The sequence below is a fragment of the Mixophyes fleayi genome, chromosome 1, assembly GCF_038048845.1.
Source record: "Mixophyes fleayi isolate aMixFle1 chromosome 1, aMixFle1.hap1, whole genome shotgun sequence".
Taxonomy (NCBI): Eukaryota; Metazoa; Chordata; class Amphibia; order Anura; family Limnodynastidae; genus Mixophyes; species Mixophyes fleayi.
In genome coordinates, this window is record NC_134402.1 from 225,268,003 (window position 1) to 225,285,709 (window position 17,707).

The 17,707-nt window shown below is 39.5% G+C and overlaps 1 protein-coding gene and 1 non-coding gene across 3 annotated transcripts; one reads left to right on the forward strand and one right to left on the reverse strand.

Annotated features, from left to right (window-relative positions):
* Positions 1-855: 855 nt before the first annotated feature.
* LOC142137208 (U6 spliceosomal RNA) lies at positions 856-958 on the reverse strand. Its single transcript, XR_012687852.1, has one exon. It is a non-coding gene; the product is annotated as a U6 spliceosomal RNA (small nuclear RNA).
* Positions 959-1,165: 207 nt separating this feature from the next.
* Positions 1,166-17,433, forward strand: MED16 (mediator complex subunit 16). Of its 2 annotated transcripts, XM_075205996.1 has the most exons (15): positions 1,166-1,263; positions 1,479-1,658; positions 6,729-6,836; positions 6,966-7,135; positions 7,308-7,739; positions 8,659-8,764; positions 8,895-9,050; positions 9,246-9,454; positions 10,392-10,598; positions 10,708-10,918; positions 11,024-11,157; positions 11,293-11,485; positions 12,229-12,442; positions 12,563-12,646; positions 16,490-17,433. In XM_075205996.1, exons 2-15 carry the CDS (start codon positions 1,523-1,525, stop codon positions 16,614-16,616), a joined length of 2,487 nt encoding a protein of 828 aa, XP_075062097.1. In that variant the 5' UTR covers positions 1,166-1,263; positions 1,479-1,522; the 3' UTR covers positions 16,617-17,433. The 2 variants fall into 2 exon arrangements, with proteins under 2 accessions (XP_075062097.1, XP_075062101.1); XM_075206000.1 differs by lacking the exon at positions 1,166-1,263 and having other exon boundaries at positions 1,288-1,658.
* Positions 17,434-17,707: the final 274 nt, after the last annotated feature.

The window sequence follows — 17,707 nt, forward strand, 5'->3', positions numbered from 1 at the left end:
GCAATTTATATAGCGCCACAAATTTTGCAGCGCTGTACAGAGAACGTACTCACATCAGTCCCTGCCCCATTGGAGCTTACAGTCTAAATTCCCTAACACACTTACACATACACACACGCAGACAGACAGAGAGACTACGGTCAATTTGACAGCAGCCAATTAACTTACTAGTATGTTTTTGGAGTAAAATTTTAGCTAGAATCTGATTGGTTGCTATAGGCAACATCTCCATTTTTTTCAAACCCCCAGTTTAGTAAATATACCCCCCAGGTCCTGGAGTAGTGCAATATAAATAAAATACCTCGAACATTTTAAAAAGAAATTAATTAGGAAATTAAATTAGTCCTGGTGCCCTACTAGAGGCTGAAGCAGGAAAAATTACTAAATATTGCACGATTTCTCCAACAGAAAATATTTGCAGCTCCGGCGCCTGCCGGTCTTCCCTCCCCCTCTCTCTTGCTGTGCTTTGAGCTTACTGAGTTACTGTGCTTATTTACTGTAGCGTGCCGTCCCACCTTGTATTGTACTTGTTTGTCCATGTACGGCGCTACGGACACTGAGTGGCGCCTTATAAATAAAAATTAATAATAATAATAATTTGTTGCAACCAAAAGAATGTGCTACACCAATGTTCTGTAATATGGAAAAAGAAATGTTCTATTTAATGTTAGTAATGAAAAATATCCAATGCATTAATGTATTATTAATAGATAAAAAGACTTTAGCTATCAAGATAAGAGGTCAGCAATAATAAGGTAAATCCTAACAAGTTCAACCCACATTTCCTGAACAGCTGTGTGGCTCAGCAGTGACATGCACATAACATGGGTAGTGGGCCTGATGATGTCAATTAACAAGAAAGTACAGCGATACATGAATTTGCGTGTCATCCTTCCGCAGGAAACACACGCAATCTTCTCTGTATCGCTCCACTTTCTTTTATGCTGCTTAAGTCAGCACAAACAATTTGCAGGTTACATTGATACTTATACTGCCAAATAATTAATCTATTAAGTTTGAAGTGACCGCACAAAGTATTTTAATGCTAGAAAAATATCTAATATAAACACTGCAATATCCTGAAACAATACATTATGTGTTGCACGCAGCATATATTTGATCCGAAGCTCTAATTTGACTTCGTATGAGTGTATTATCTGCAGCATGGGAAACTGGGAGCGACGAGCATGCAAATTTATAGATGAGGTCATCGAAGAGCGACAATACGGCGGCGCATGAGGCTCAAAGTACTGAGAACCATTGGTATGTTTAATTATTTTGTCGGATCGTTCTATTGTTTCTATTTCATGCATGGCCTCTGTTTGGCATTCACTGAACTGTCAGTTTCTCGTGTTGCTTAATACTTCATCTCTGTGAGACCTCCGTTTCTGTTGTATCTGTTCCCTCTTCCTTTACCCGTGACTACTACATGATAATCTGTACCCCTGCTTATACCGGTGTCCCACTCTTTGTTCCAGTTCTCTACCCTACACAGTGCTAGTGCCCTACAAGGGTAGTCGCCATGGATGTGGCATACATTTGTGAGTGGGACCGAAGACCCCGGACCAGTCACTGCCCTTCCATCCCACTGGTATGTGCCTGGTCTTGTCGCAATCTGATCGCCTTCACCACAGACCAGCGCAATGAGGAGGAGAAAGGTAACTCAAACTCCTATATCTGTGTGTAAACGCCACCTGCCAACACAGTCAAGTCCTCTAGCTTCTGATTCAAAAACGTTTCCAATGGTTAATCCACTTTGGAGCACTTATTTCACATTTGGGGGTGGGGGGTGATGCAACAAATCAGATCGCAAAGTGGGCAGTGGCCAATTTATTCCAAATTGAATAAGTAACTAGGTTTTAAGGGTTAAACTAATTTGGGCATGTAAATGAAAAATTATTGAAATTGGTTAAAATGATTTGTGTGCACATTGTGTCACCTGTTCTGGTGCCCAAAACTTTATGTAACCAAGCTAAATACAAGTGTTTTTTTGTCCATAGGTAGCCCACTGTGGATTTCCACTGAAAATTGTTGGCTCAAACTAATTTAAGCTCTGAAACAATATCCACTTATTCAAATAGGTAACATGGCTCGTGCCCACTTTGCCACATATTGACCATGTTGGGCTAAGATCAATGCAAGCAGGTTTTATGTAAATGACCCCGCTCTGTTAATTTTCACTATGAAATTACTGGCTGACAATGGTTTAATGCTTGAAAACTACATTTGCTTATTCAAATGGGAGGTCGGGAATGGCTCCATTGCCTTCTGATTTGTTGCCCAATACCTCATTAAACCAGGCTAAATACAAGTTGCTTTTATAAAAGAGACCCATGTTATGTTTATCTCTACTGTAAAATCAGTGATGCACGTTATTTAATCATTGAAAGATAACATTTATTTTTTATTTGAATAAGAAATTGAAGTACCAATAAAACATTAATTCAGCTTCCTTCTATGCCTGGGATTTCAGTGAAGAAATCCTCTGCATGCTACCCTCTACTTTTTTCTGGTTTAGACTATTACTGTCTTAGAGTTGGAATTGCTTGACACTGGAGCGAAAAAAGTAATGTCTGTGACATTCAGCTAGGGTTGCCACTTAGCCGGTAAAAATAAGATTCTGTGCAAATGTTGTTAATAGGTTAGTAACATATCTGAGATATGAAGGTAGTTTGTTTTTTTTTTCCCCAGAAATGGTGGCATCCGTAGTCCTATCTGTCTTTTTGGACCCAGTCACCCATTCTTCCTTATATCTTTTGAAAATATTCCTGTTTTGTGTTGGTTGTGTAATCTGATTGAAAGCTTCACTCTCTCCTACAATGATTACCTAATACATTTACAATGTAATACACCCTCAATATTGTGGCTAATTTTAGTGCTTTGTGGGGTGTTTTAGTACCAATAGTAGTTTTAGTTATAGTAACTTGTGAACTTGAAACACAAAGTGCATGTTTGCAGCCTAGGATCAGAGGGTCAAGAAGAACATACCAGAAGCAGGGCTCTTGGTACTGCACATCACTTTAAGCTTTACGAAACTTGTTATCTTTAAGCCATCAGGTATAAGTTAGACACATTTAAATTGTTTGGTTTACACCAGTAGTTTCATTAGAAATGGAAACATGAATGAGCCATTGAATAGGTATTTTTAGGTGTCTGATGCACATTACTTAGTGAGTGTACACCCTTCTGCCGTTGTTTAACTCTCATGCAACTAGTTCAGTGTTTCCCAAACCCAGTCCTCAGGGCTCCCTAACAGTGCAGGTTTTCTGGATCACATGTGACATAATTAGGACCACCTGTGGATCTGTTACAATGTGTCAGTCAGTAATGAGTACACCTGTGCTCCAGCAAGGAGATATGGAAAACCTGCACTGTTGGGCAGCCCTGAGGACTGGGTTTGGGAAACCCTAAACTAGTATGTTTGAAAATGAGAAGTGTGGTAGATATGCCATATTAGTGCTTACTAGTTACATGGGAATTCTTTAAACTTGGGGAAAGCCGGAAAATGGAGGTAAACTCTCCTTAAAATGGAATAAATTAATTTCATATGCTATAAAAATGGCACCACTTTTACTTCCTGTTTATAATCTGGAGGATAAACTGGTGGCATTTCTTGTAGAATATGGAAGAAATAAAGTAATGTCTATGAAGACAATTCACAGTGGCTAAATTATACCATTTGGTATTTTTTGCATTTCGTCTCCTTACGGTACAACCTGCACACAATGGATTTATTTAGCACATGTTACTACTGATCAACACAATACAACACAACACAAAATGTAATGTGTGAGAACAAGTTTCTTTTCTTAATTAAAAAGAAAAGAAAACAGACAATAATTCCATATTTGTTTGTCCTCTTTTTAATACTTGGTATAAACACCTCACATTCTGCTGTGAGTCTGCTGTATAAGTACCAGATTTGTACATCTGGACACTGCAATTGTAGCCCATTGTTTGAAATATTTCTCAAGTTCCATCATGTTGGATGAAGACCATTGGTAAACAACAATTTTCAATGGGATTATGGTCTGTCTGTATGAGTTTATCTTGTTCCTTGCAACTGATTAAACCAGGGTCTATTTAGGTGTATATTATATTAATATATAAGGAGTGAACACATATGTAATCAATGATTGTCTGTTTTTTATTTGCAATTATTTAAGAAACATCTTTAGAGTTGTTTTTCATTTTATATCACAGTATTTGGTGTAATTTACTATTAAAAACTCTGAAATAAATCCATATTGCTTCCACAACGTCGGGAAATAAAATGTTAAAACTGCAAAAGGAGATTAATACTTTTTTTATAGCCTTCACTTTCAGCTTCCTCCGTCTGTACAGAATGTCCCACAATTCTGTATAGATAAAGTTTTAGCCAGCACATAAATAAATAGATGAGTTCAACTGATGGGAATAGAGGTAACAGTTATGAATCCAGGAAATTGGTTTGAAAGATAATTTAAAAACCCTGGAATGATGGCAGGCAAAAAACCCTGATGTACAGTATGATCCATAAATATTGGGACATCGACACAATTCTCATATTTTGGGCTCTATACACCACCACAGTGGATTTGAAATGAAACAAGCAAGATGTGCTTTAACTGTAGACTTTCAGCTTTAATTTGAGGGTATTTACATCCAAATCACGTGAACGGTGTAGGAATTACAACGGTTTCTATATGTGCCTCTCACTTTTTAAGGAGCCAAAAGTAATGGGACAATCGACTCCAAAGCTATTTCATGGACATGTGCGGGCTATTCCCTCGTTATTTCATCATCAATTAAGCAGGTAAAATGTTGATTCTAGGTGTGACATTTGCAATTGGAATCTGTTGCTGTCGACTCTCAATATGAGATCCAAAGAGCTGTCACTATCAGTGAAGCAAGCCATCATTAGGCTGAAAAATCAAAACAAACCCATCAGAGAGATAGCAAAAACATTAGGTGTGGCCAAATCAACTGTTTGGAACATTCTTAAAAAGAAAGAACGCACCGGAGAGCTGAGCAACACCAAAAGACCCGGAAGACCACGGAAAACAACTGTGGTGGATGACAGAAGATTTTTTTCCCTGGTGAAGAAAAACACCTTCACAACAGTTGGTCAAATCAAGAACACTCTTCAGGAGGTAGGTGTATATGTGTCAAAGTCAACAATCAAGAAAAGACTTCACGAGAGTGAATATAGAGGGTTCACCACAAGATGTAAACCATTTGTGAGCCGCAAAAACAGAAAGACCAGATTAGAGTTTGGCAAACAACATCTAAAAAAGCCATTACAGTTGTTGAACAACATCCTATGGACAGATGAGACAAAGATCAACTTGTACCAGAGTGATGGGAAGAGAAGAGTATGGAGAAGGAAAGGAACTGCTCATGATCCAAAACATACCACCTCATCAGTGAAGCATGGTGGTGGTAGTGTCATGGCGTGAGCATGTATGGCTGCCAATGGAACTGGTTCCCTTGTATTTATTGATGATGTGACTGCTGACAAATGCAGCAGGATGAATTCTGAAGTGTTTCGGGCAATATTATCTGCTCATATTGAGTCAAATGCTTCAGAACTCATTGGACGGCGCTTCACAGTGCAGCTGGACAATGACCCGAAGCATACTGCAAAAGCAACCAAAGAGGTTTTTTTTAAGGCTAACAAGTGGAATGTTATGCAATAACCAAGTCAATCACCTGACCTGAATCCGATTGAGCATGCATTTCACTTGATGAAGATAAAACTGAAGGAAAAATGCCCCAAGAACAAGCAGGAACTGAAGACATTTGCCGTAGAGGCCTGGCAGAGCATCACCAGGGATGAAACCCAGCGTCTGGTGATGTCTATGCGTTCCAGACTTCAGGCTGTAATTGACTGCAAAGGATTTGCAACAAAGTATTAAAAAGTGAAAGTTTGATGTAGGATTGTTTAGTTTGTCCCATTACTTTTGGTCTCTTAAAAAATGGGAGGCACATATAGAAACCATTGTAATTCCTACACCGTTCACCTGATTTGGATGTAAATACCCTCAAATTAAAGCAGACAGTCTGCAGTTAAAGCACATCTTGTTTGTTTCATTTCAAATCAATTGTGGTGGTATATAGAGCCCAAAATATGAGAATCGTGTCGATGTCCCAATATTTATGGACCTGACTGTATTTTGAACTTAAAACTGCACTACCACCTAACATATAGATTTTAATAACTTGGTGATTCCCTTAGCAGGTGCCCCATGTGCAGCCAATTTTCCAGGTTCTCTATTGGTCCTGTAATAATCCATTTTAAAATAGAGATGGAGAAAAGGTGTAAGTGAGAGGACCAAACAGAAGTCTCGTTTTCATGATTGCAGCTTCTGATTGGTCGTTCTGCTCACACACAACATAAGTTACTTACTCTGCTTTGCACTGAAAAGCAGCATAACCATATATTTTCTGTGTAATGTAGTCTGTACATTTATGTTCATTTGTGCCAAGTGACCACTCTACAGTATAATATATCTGAAATGTCCAATCTAAAATAAAGGAATATAAGCAACATTAGTTAGATGTCATAAATCTCTTCATATGGGCAGCTTTGTTGCAATCAAACCTCAGGAACTGTAGGTGTTATTCCATTTTTGTTGGTTGCTTTTTTGTGAGCAAAGCATAATTAAGACCTGTTGCATCAGTAGGTATGATTTTTAATTTGATATATAACATTTCCATGTGTCGGCTGTTACTACTTTTTCTTGAAGATCTTACCCACATGATCCACATCCTGGACACTGAGCATCCTTGGGATATCTATTCCATCAATTCTGGCCACCAGGAAGTCATCACCAGCTTGGAGTGGGACCAGTCTGGTATGTGATATCAAGTAGTTGGGTATTTGAGCCTAGTGATTGTGGAGTTATAGGAAGTGATGTATATACATTTGAAGGGAAATCAATTGAAGATCTTTTTCTATCAGTTTTATTTTATCTGTGTCTTAGGATCCCACCTGCTCTCAGCTGATGCAGATGGCCGGATCAAGTGTTGGGGTATGACAGACCACCTAGCAAACAGCTGGCAAAGCTTAGTGGGAAGTGAAGTGGATGGTGACCCCATCGTGGCTCTTTCGTGGCTTCACAACGGAGTAAAGTTGGCACTCCACGTGGAGAAGGTGAGCAGCAAACTTGATTATTATAGCTTTTTCGTCCCCCTGAATTAATTCTCTTTGTAATACCCTAAATATCTACTTTCGACCTATTTTTCATTATCTTGTTGTCTTGTTTCTACTTCTCTGCCCATATGATTACACATACTTTATTTTCTTTTTCTCTGTTACCATGCAGTCTGGCGTTTCTAGTTTTGGGGAAAAGTTCTCTCGTGTAAAGTTCTCTCCTTCACTCACCTTGTTTGGGGGAAAGCCTATGGAAGGTTGGATTGCTGTTACCGTCAGCGGACTGGTGACTGTATCTTTGTTGAAGCCCAATGGACAAGTGCTGACAGCTACAGAAAGTCTGTGTCGACTACGTTGTCGGGTGGCACTGGCTGACATTGCTTTTACAGGCGGAGGGAACATTGTTGTGGCCACCTGTGATGGGAGCAGCACATCACCAGTTCAGTTCTATAAAGTTTGTGTGTCTGTTGTGAATGAAAAATGCAAAATTGACACAGAGATATTACCTTCACTCTTCATGCGTTGCACCACAGATCCTGCACGTAAGGACAAGTTTCCTGCTGTGACACACCTCAAGTTCCTTGCCCGAGACATGTCTGAGCAGGTAATGGGGAAGGCTGGGTGTGCGATTGTATGGTATAGTGTAGTGGGAGCTACACTATACCATAATCCATTGACTTTATTATTGTCAGGACCATCCCAGGATCAACTTTTCTTTATTTCATATCTTAGAGCATTGGTGAAAATTTGTTTTAAAATTTAACAGTAAAAGGGCATCTAGCGCAGGACATGCGTTTCTACAGTGCCAAGAATAAGGAGTAATGAATTGCTGACTTTTCCAAAAACATTACTAGAGTTTAAAGATTTGTCTGTTAGATTTTATTACTGAGTTTGTCACTGTTCATAGTGTTAAAATGTGAAGTACTATTTTCTTCTTGTGCATGCTAGCTATAGATTTCATGCTATATATGGTTGATAGTTGATCATCCATGTATATAGCCAAATTATCATCTTTAAAACCTTAAATAAGAGTTATTATTATATAGTCACTATTTTTTCTTTTTCCAAAGCTGCAGTAGTAGACTTTTTTTTTTTTTTTTTTTTTTTTTTTTATCTTTCTTTAAAATGAAAAATAAATTCATAAAAGTTGAATGACTGTCTATTCTTGCCTTTGAATTTTCCTGACATTAAGGTTAGGCTGTCCAAAAAGTGGAGAGAGCGAGCTAGTAACGTCTGACCAATGCACAATAAATGCAGTCATTTTCAGGAATATTTATAGGAATGCAATACAGTTTTTGTGCCCAAGTGACAAATCCAGGATCTACTCGAAAAATGGTTGCCTCACCTGCATGTTTCAGACAGGTGCACCTGAGTAAATAGAAAAACTAGAACTTCTGTACCAAATTTGTTGTATATGGGGGGGGGGGGGGGGGTTAACCCTGTGTGTTCTCAACATGTTCTTGTGCCATGTGCAGTTAAGTTTAATAGAGAGTACAGTGGTAAAACCCTTCTGTTTTGGTTAGGTGCTCCTTTGTGCCTCTAATCAGAGTTCAAGTGTGGCAGAATGTTGGTCCCTGCGGAAGGAGGGGCTTCCCCTTAATAACATCTTCCAACAGCTATCCCCTGGAGGTACGTACTAGCACCATTAACCTGCTGTAGTGTTAGTATTATATGCATTTCTGCATTGTGTGCTATGCTGCCTAAACTATTCCTTTGTCTTCTGTAACTAAACTTCACTCTGCTCACCTCTCTCTTACAGTAAGTGATAAGCAGCCAATGATACTGAAGTGGCGTATCTTGTCGGCTACCAACGAACTGGAGCGTGTGTCTGCAGTGGCACTGCCCAAACTGCCAATTTCTCTCACCAACACAGACATCAAAGTTGCAAATGATACTAAGTTCTGCCCTGGTCTAGGTACGCTATTTCTTGCTAGTTTTCACCATTCTTCAAATTGTTTTATTTTATAGTTTTAGATATATAGATATATATATATATATATATCTAGTTTTGAGGAGGATTGAAATGGCAGCAGCCTATAGGTTGCATGTGTGATTGTATGATTCAGAATAGAATGTTCTATAATAACCTGACTTCGCTCACATTTTGCAGGTCTTGCTCTGGCATTCCATGATGGTAATGTGCATATTGTACACAGATTATCTCTGCAAACAATGGCTGTCTTATTTGGCTCCTCCATGCGGCCCTCTGAGGAGCCCAGTTTGAAACGTCAACGCTCACCTACTCCATGTGTTCACTTCAAGGCTTTGCAGATGTCCTGGACTTCGCTGGCATTAGTTGGATTGGACACTCAAGGCAAGGTCAGGGAGAAATAAAATAAATAAAAGCACTTTTTTTAATGCTCTGTTTATGAGTACTCAGAGGGGAGAATTCAATTGGGCGTCGTTATTCTAGGAATAAAATGGCTCGCACAGTATTACTGTTACTGTAGTCATTTTAATGCAGATTTTTGCTGGCGGCTCACAGGGCTGTGATCAAAAATCGGCGTTAAAATTACTGTACCAACGGTAATACTGCGCACTATTACCGTAGCAATGGTAATAGTGCGCAGGCCACGTTATTCTCCCAAATAATGCACCCAATTGAATCGGGCCCTGAGAATATTTAAGTACAAGATCCAAGGTTTCTTCAGACCTCTTTGAACTTGGTCTGTCCACTCCCATTCCAGCACATGTGGAGCAGGAGGAAGTGGCATGATGGCAGAAGCAGCAAATAAAAAAAGCTGTATTATATTTAAAATCTAGTATAAATAGGAAATAAATTATGTAGTGATTGGTTGGACAATTTACCAAATTGCCAATTATACCTTTACCTTTGTTACTTCTGTTATCTGTTTCTGATGAAAAGGCCCTTGACACCCATTTTTTTGGGACGCTGCTTGGGTGTCAGGTGTCTGACTTTCAGTAGTCAACACATTAGGCGAGGTGGTGCTTGGCTTCCCGCAGTTACGTTTAGCAGACAGTACTTTTCAAACCATGCAAGTGATTGGGCCTGGTCCCTAGCTCTGTCCTTATCTATGTGTATGATTATGAAATTAGCATGGGAAGCCCTAAACACATCCTCCCTTTTCATTTCATAACCTGTCTGAATCATGTAATTCATCCAGCCTGTCCTTTCTCTACGACGATGTTTAATTGAAATTGTGCAGAAAATAAATATACAATAAAAATATATATAAAATTAGTAGTGTGTTTCAGAAAAGATTGATATTCATAACTTTGATCCCTGTCTTTACAGCTCAGCATGCTTCGAGTCTCACCATCAATGGGGCATGCCCTCGATATGACGACTTCACTTCGTCATCTTCTCTTCCTGCTGGAGTACTGCATGGTGACAGGGTATGACTGGTGGGATATCCTGCTGCATGTACAGCCAAACATGGTACACAATTTAGTAGAGAAGCTACACGAGGAGTACACAAAGCAGAATGCAGCACTACAGCAGGTGAGGCCTGTCCTAGGTTAACGCATAGTGAAGAGGTGTGTAGCTTATGAGGAACTTACTCTTAAGGAAGAACATATAAGCAAAATAAACCCTTTATTATGCCCTCCAGGTTCTTTCTACCCGCATCCTAGCCATGAAGGCATCACTTTGTAAACTGTCCCCTAGCACAGTTACCCGGGTCTGTGACTACCATGCCAAACTGTTCCTCATCTCCATCAGCTGCACACTAAAGTCCCTGCTACGCCCCCACATTCTCAACACCCCTGACAAAAGTCCAGGAGACCGGCTTACTGAGATTTGCAATAAGTTCCCTGATACTGGTAAGGAGCTATGCAAATCCTGAGTTAATTTATTGGTGTAGTGTATTTTGACTGTAATGTATATTGTATGGGGGGGTAGAAGTAATCCAATCTCTATGTATTTAGATATAGACAAAGTTATGATTAACTTGAAGACAGAGGAGTTTGTTCTAGACATGCCAACTCTTCAGTCACTACAGCAGCTGATTCAGTGGATTGGTGACTTTGTACTGTATCTGCTGGCAAGTCTCCCTAATCAGGTAAATCTATTGTCATCAAGAAATCTTTTCACCGTCTGCTTCTTTCATACTGATTCAGTCCAGATTAACCCTTCCACACTCTACACTCTTGTTCTAACAAGTTCCTGATACCTAATCCACTAATCTTTTCAACAGGGCTCTTCCTTTCGACCAGGTCACAGTTTTTTGCGTGATGGGGCCTCACTGGGTACTCTGCGGGAAATGATGGTGATGATTCGAATTTGGGGTCTTTTGAAACCGAGCTGCCTTCCAGTGTACACAGCCACTTCAGATACACAGGACAGCATGTCCCTACTTTTCCGTCTGCTCACTCGCCTCTGGATGTGCTGTAAGGATCCATTGCTAGACAGATATAATTGCAGTCTTGCCCTGCTTTTAGTTTGATGAATAGTTTTACCTCTTGTAGCTTCTAAGTAACTGTTCTATTGTTGTATACGGTGAATTTTCATTTATTATGGAATGAATTTAAGTTTACTGTATGTAATATAAATTGGAACAATCTCCTTTGTGAACGTCCAGAACTTCCACCAATCTAAGCTGTTTCAAATGGGCATTAAAAACCCACCTTTTCTTGAAAGCCTTTAAGTCATCTGCCCAACTACCCACCTGTCGACTTTCTCTACCTCTCTACCCCTCCCTCCTTCTCGCTCCCTTTGACCCAGCCCCCATCTCACTTTCCTTGTGTTCTCTGTCTGTCTGCCCTTTCCTTAGATTGTAAACCCCTCTGAACAGGGTCCCCTCTCCTCCTGTTTTCTTCACTTTGCTCCACAGCTACTCTGCCCACCTCCTTTTTGAGCCTACTGACTCCACCCCTGCTTTTCAATGCACCTAGTCAATGGCTCTTAACCTGTTAGCTGCGCCGACACTCTTGGACACAGGTTTCCTGCTGTGCTGACTTTCCCTCACCCTTTCTTATTAGCTGTGCGCTGAGCTACCTGAGCAATAGTGCTGCTTGTTTATTGTACCGTAATGTTTACCTTGTACTGTCCTGCTGTTTGTTCCTGTACGGTGCTGCAGACACTTTGTCTTGCCTTACAAATAAAAAATAATAATAATATACTTGCTGTATAGGCCGTGATGAGAATCATCCCTGTGAGCCAGATGAGGCATTGATAGACGAGTGCTGCCTGCTTCCTAGCCAGCTTCTCATCCCAAACATGGACTGGTTGCCCCTTGGGAATGGACTGATCAGTCGACTCCAGAGCAAGCTGCCTCTTCGTCTGCAATTTGGTAAACCCCCTGGTGCGCCCAGCCATGCTTCTGTGCAGTACGAAGCTTATACAAGGTAATTTCAGACTCTGTACACCAAATAATTTTAAATGTCTGTGTACACATGCACACTTCGTACCAAGAGGCACACTAAGAGGTTTTTGTGTTTGGCTGTACCTGTTTTAATTTTTCCCAGGTCACCCACCCAACCAAAAATTGATCATCTGAGAAGACTGCATTTGGGAACTTTTCCCACTGAACCCTGCAAGTCTTGCACACGGTGAGTAGCAGTTTGCTATGTGTTGGTACACCATGGTAACTGAAAATTAGTAGGTAAGATTTCTAGCAATTCTACCTTATTAGGATATCTTGCCAAATGCAAATGCTTTCATATTTCTAGATCAGTAAAGTTTCCATCAATTTTGACATTTACAAAAGAAAAAGAAAATGAGTTCAGGAAAAATAAAGGGAAAACATAATTAACGATGCAGTCAAATATAATAATTCACATAGATTTGATAGGTCCTAACAACAATGCTTTGCAATATCATGTGAATTTAAAAATTCTACACTCCCAAGTGATTGCTGCCTACTTGTAGACTGGGGACCATCAACCCCAATAAATGACAATGAAAATTTCAGAAACTGACAATTAGATGGCGCTATCACAGTCATGAATGCTATCCACTGTCTATGCCATATCCAGAAAAATTCAGAACACTTCTTTCTTTTTGTGTGATAGGCTATGCAATTCTATTTAAATACATATTTTCTGTCAAATTGCCTAAGCTGTACTTACTTTACTGTATGCAAAATGGTTCTGATATTTTACAAGGTATACACTCATTGAGTCAGCAAGGAAGCATATTCCTTGTATTTGATAGTAAGAGAGTTTGTCCCTGTGGCATCAATATTTTATATATTTTTTTTGTTTGTTTGGAATGCTCATTAAAAACAAATGTAAATCGTAGAACTCACCGCATCTAAGCAGTATCAGCAATGGTTGGTTAGATCAAGCGTGAAGGAGCTCTGGACATAGAGCTGCAGCGTCTGTGTATGCCACCCCACGATGATGTCACCGAGGGAGGCCGAAGTTAGGTCATGGGAGGGATTCCCATAATGGCCGCTTGTTGCAGGCTGCTGCTAGTGCTAGTGCGCCAGCAATGTGCACATTGCCGCCTATGTCTTGGGCATGCGCTGGATGCCAGCTCATACATAGAGGGACATGTCGGCACAAGCCAGGAGTGATGAATCACTCCTGGCAATGTGCAGTTGTGGGAGGCAGTGAAGATCACCACCCCCACCTAGGTACAGATGCAAGCTGGGAGAAAAGGGCCTGGGTTATATAATCCCATCTCTATTCAGTCTCTCTGCCACTGCACTACAGGAAACACCTGCCTCTCATCTTCATACATATACACGCACATACACATAGGTACACACACTAAAGATTCCTTGTAGTTACATATGTATATACACACAGGATTAACATATTGAAGTAACACGTTACTGGGATTTAAACTGTACTCCCTTCTGAGATTTGGTTTAGCAATATCTTGCCTGTAATGATGTAAGGATTAGATATACAGTATATACGATCTTTGAGTTGTCTCTATAAGGTAAACAATTTTGTCCTTTTATGTTTGTGTCTCTGATAACTTAGAGGATAAATGGATAGTTTGTATATATTTGTAATACATTATAATGGGTTTGACAACACAACTGTGGGGATTTAGTGACTAACACTGGTTTGTGGGCTATTGTTTGTGTTGATCAATAGATGTGTGAATCTTGGGCATTATAGAACCTGGTCAAACAAGGGAATCGCCTGAGTACTTATGGATTATAAATTGTGACGCATTGGTATACTTAGAACTTCTGATTTGTCACAGGTTCCATAGGTATTTTCGATGTGCCGAAAATAGCTGATAAGCCCCAAATTGCATTATGTCCTAATAGTTAGTTAGATTGATTATTAGTAAAAGTTTTGCTACTTGCATTATTACTATTAGGAATAAAATACTTTTCCTATTGCACAGGGCTTTTTTATTACTAAAAATCAATGGACATCTTTACCACCAAGACACAATTTTGTACCCATTTTCTTGTGCTTTCTAAGTGATGTAATAGGTTTACCTTTAACTAGTAACTTTCTTCCATTAAGCCTCTGAAATAAGTTTTTTTTGGTAGGAGGTAAATTGTTGACAAATTCTAATAGAATGGTTTATAGAAATGAGATAAAATGTGTAATGGCCATTGTATGAAATAACATACAGTATATTCTGGGACAAGTGATCTGCTTAGCTACCCTCTCTTCTTTATTGTTTTGTAGAAATGTGAGAGCATACATTTCAAAACTACAGTTAATAAATCTCGATGTGAAACCCAGAGCTAATATTTGCTGTTAGAGATCGAATCTAAAAGTCAGACCAGCATTGTGGCTTTATATTAGAAGTGCAGATTTGGTATGCCAAGTTTGCCTTTCATTTTGTTTATTTCCCCACCCAAATAAAGTTTAGAGTAACAGCTGTTTGGGAGGCAAAATAAGAAACACTGTTTTATCTTTGTTTTGTATGGAGACCAAATAAAGGCATTATTTGACGTTAATATTTTTTTATAAAAGACTGTGTATTACTGAGCTGAATAGTATCTATGAAATAACTTGAATGTTTATACTTAACTAAATATGTCCACTGTGCTGTCTTGCTATCTCCTGTGACAGGGTGGGCTTACTCTGCCATCCTGTCTGTGGGGAAAGTAGTTTTACCGGGTCATATTGGAGATTCCTCTTCCCATCATTAGCCTGCCGTTATTTGCCCACCAGACCACTCACCAACTGAGTGCCAGCTATGCAGTTGCTGCCGCCACCATGCTCCTTCACCAACACCTGGAGCTGCTTACTCCTTGTTGTTTTGTATAGCTGCTGCAGCACCTCTTTGCTCATTACCATGGCAGGTTTCCAATGATCACTTACTCTGGATCACGACTGCCGGGTAGCAGTTAAGGAAGTGTAGGTTTCAACACAGAACTGCTGGGAAATGGGAGTTCAGGGGAATTCAGCAGGTAATAGGTGTCATGCATGATCTTATAGGAACACTAGTGTTTATTGTTGAATAGCTTTTAAAAGAGTTGTTGCACATCACTTGGAGGTAGTGAAGATACGCACAGATGTTACAAACAGAAGAATCTCAGATGGAGTACAGCAATGTATAAACTTCACATGGGGCTGTGATGCACTGTTCATGCAATTTTTGTACACACCGGAAGTATGTCAGCTCCCTGTTCTTTTTAGCCAGTTCAAGTTCACAAATCTGGTATTTAAATTATCCTGACCTTTAAAGACTTTTATACATTGTGCTCAGTGATGGGGTGGAAGTACACTACCAGGGCAAGTTTTAGCACATTTTATTAAATACATTTCAAATTACTTATACGGTTGGAGTTCTGCGTTGGTCATTAACCCTTCAGGTGGGACCAAGGAGCGACCCTGCTATGTTATAAATCAGTTGTTTATCTAAGTAACCCAGCAGGCTGGTAGCTTAGCAGAGTTGTTTTCCATAAATATATTGTGGATTGGTTGATTCATACACAGGGACAGTGATAAAATAGTCTTTTCTGGACGGTTTTCATAAAAACTTAACAGGTCATCACAAAACCTGGCTCTTTGGGTCATAACATGAGCAGAGATGAAGTAGCATCATCTTTTCATGTGGCATTTTTTTGGTGGTAAAGTATTTGATGGCAAAGCTATCAACTGAATCATTTGACTGCTCACCATTGTGGTGGGAATACTGAAGAACTGATCAGTAGGAAACATCCATCTATTATGACAGTGACAATCTTTGTAAAGCCTATGCATGATACTAAATCTTTAAAGCCTGAAGCTAGCCAAAAATAAAACAATACAAAAGGAAGAACAGGGATGGTGAAGCAGTGCCAAGGGGTTGGAAACGGACCATGATTACCTTTTATATGCAGCACTTGCGTTTAGGATTATGGTGAATTCATAAGCCAGTAGTTCAAAAACAGCTTTCACTCTAGAAGGACCTGTACAGGTCTGTATATGATATTCTTATGATTGAATACTCAATATTTTAAAACATCATTTATTTCTGTTCCCCAGGTGTGGCTGTGTAACAATGCTGAAGTCCCCAAATAAGGCAACTGCAGTGAAACAGTGGGAACAGAGGTGGATCAAAACCTGTCTGTGTGGGGGACTGTGGAGAAAGATGCCCCATACCTACTCCTGACCATTCTCCTGCTGTTTCCTCACATGTGAACATCTGTGCTGGCTGGAAGGTTTAAAGAACCTGAGTATGAGCCTGTGCCTACTCCCATCCTTTTTACTGTCAATGACCTGAACAATTAATGGAAATTTGAATAACTGTTTATTCAAAAACTTCATCTCTGTCCATCCTTGTGTCACACTATACACCCAAGAATGCGATATCCTTGTATAAAGCACCAGTTGTAAATATGCTCTTCTTACCAAGAATAAAATTCTACTCTATTAATTATGGGTGACCATTGGAAGTAAAAGACAATGCTAGAAAGGAGGAAGACAGGCAAGTTTAATCATAGAAGTATGTTGGAAAAACACGCAAGACAAGAGTAGATTAGGAAACAAATGTAGAAGCTGTTTCCACTTGTGTTGAAAACGTACTATAAACTCTTTATTGTTAAATGGACAAGGTCACAGATCATTTCTGCTGCCTCAGAGCTGCTCTTTGCTTTTTACCTAGAGCGACAAATTGGAAGAAATGTGTTCAGCACCTGCGCAGACGGAATAATTTCTATGGCACTGGGCGGTTCTCATTTAAATGCATTACTAATCTCTCCGGTATGACACAGAGTTACAATGGTCTATGTGATGGCCACAATAGGAATGAAGTATTCCTATATTTACAAATACACCAGTGTGCTTTTACTATAATTCTAATAGTTGGTTTGGTCAACTCCTGGTGCTATCTTCTGATTTTGCTGTGTCCTGAAAATAATGTTAAATGTCTAGAACCTGCTTGTATTAATATGTAACTAAACAAACCTAAATTAAATATTTTAACAGACGAGAGTTGCAATGTTATGTAAACAAAGGCCTCTTTTTGCAAACTTGTCATTTTATAGCCTTTCTATTCAGTTTCACTGCTCTGGGGAGAGAGATTAGATGGCATAAACACTCTAAATTGACCTTGGTGTATATATGGTATAGGCTGTGAAAGCTCTGAAATTGCAAGTATTGTACTTCTCTGAATATGTACAACAAAGACTTCTGTATTAATAGATGGGAGTTATCTTTTAGCCATAGAAATATAGAATTTGAAGTCAGATAAAAAACGCTTGG

Coding starts and splice junctions, on each gene's coding strand:
- MED16 (XM_075205996.1), top strand. CDS start 1,523: ATGGATGTGGCATACATTTGTGAGTGGGACCGAAGACCCCGGACCAGT. Junction 7,740..8,658: donor CCCGAGACATGTCTGAGCAG/GTAATGGGGAAG, acceptor TGTTTTGGTTAG/GTGCTCCTTTGTGCCTCTAA. Junction 10,919..11,023: donor CAATAAGTTCCCTGATACTG/GTAAGGAGCTAT, acceptor CTATGTATTTAG/ATATAGACAAAGTTATGATT.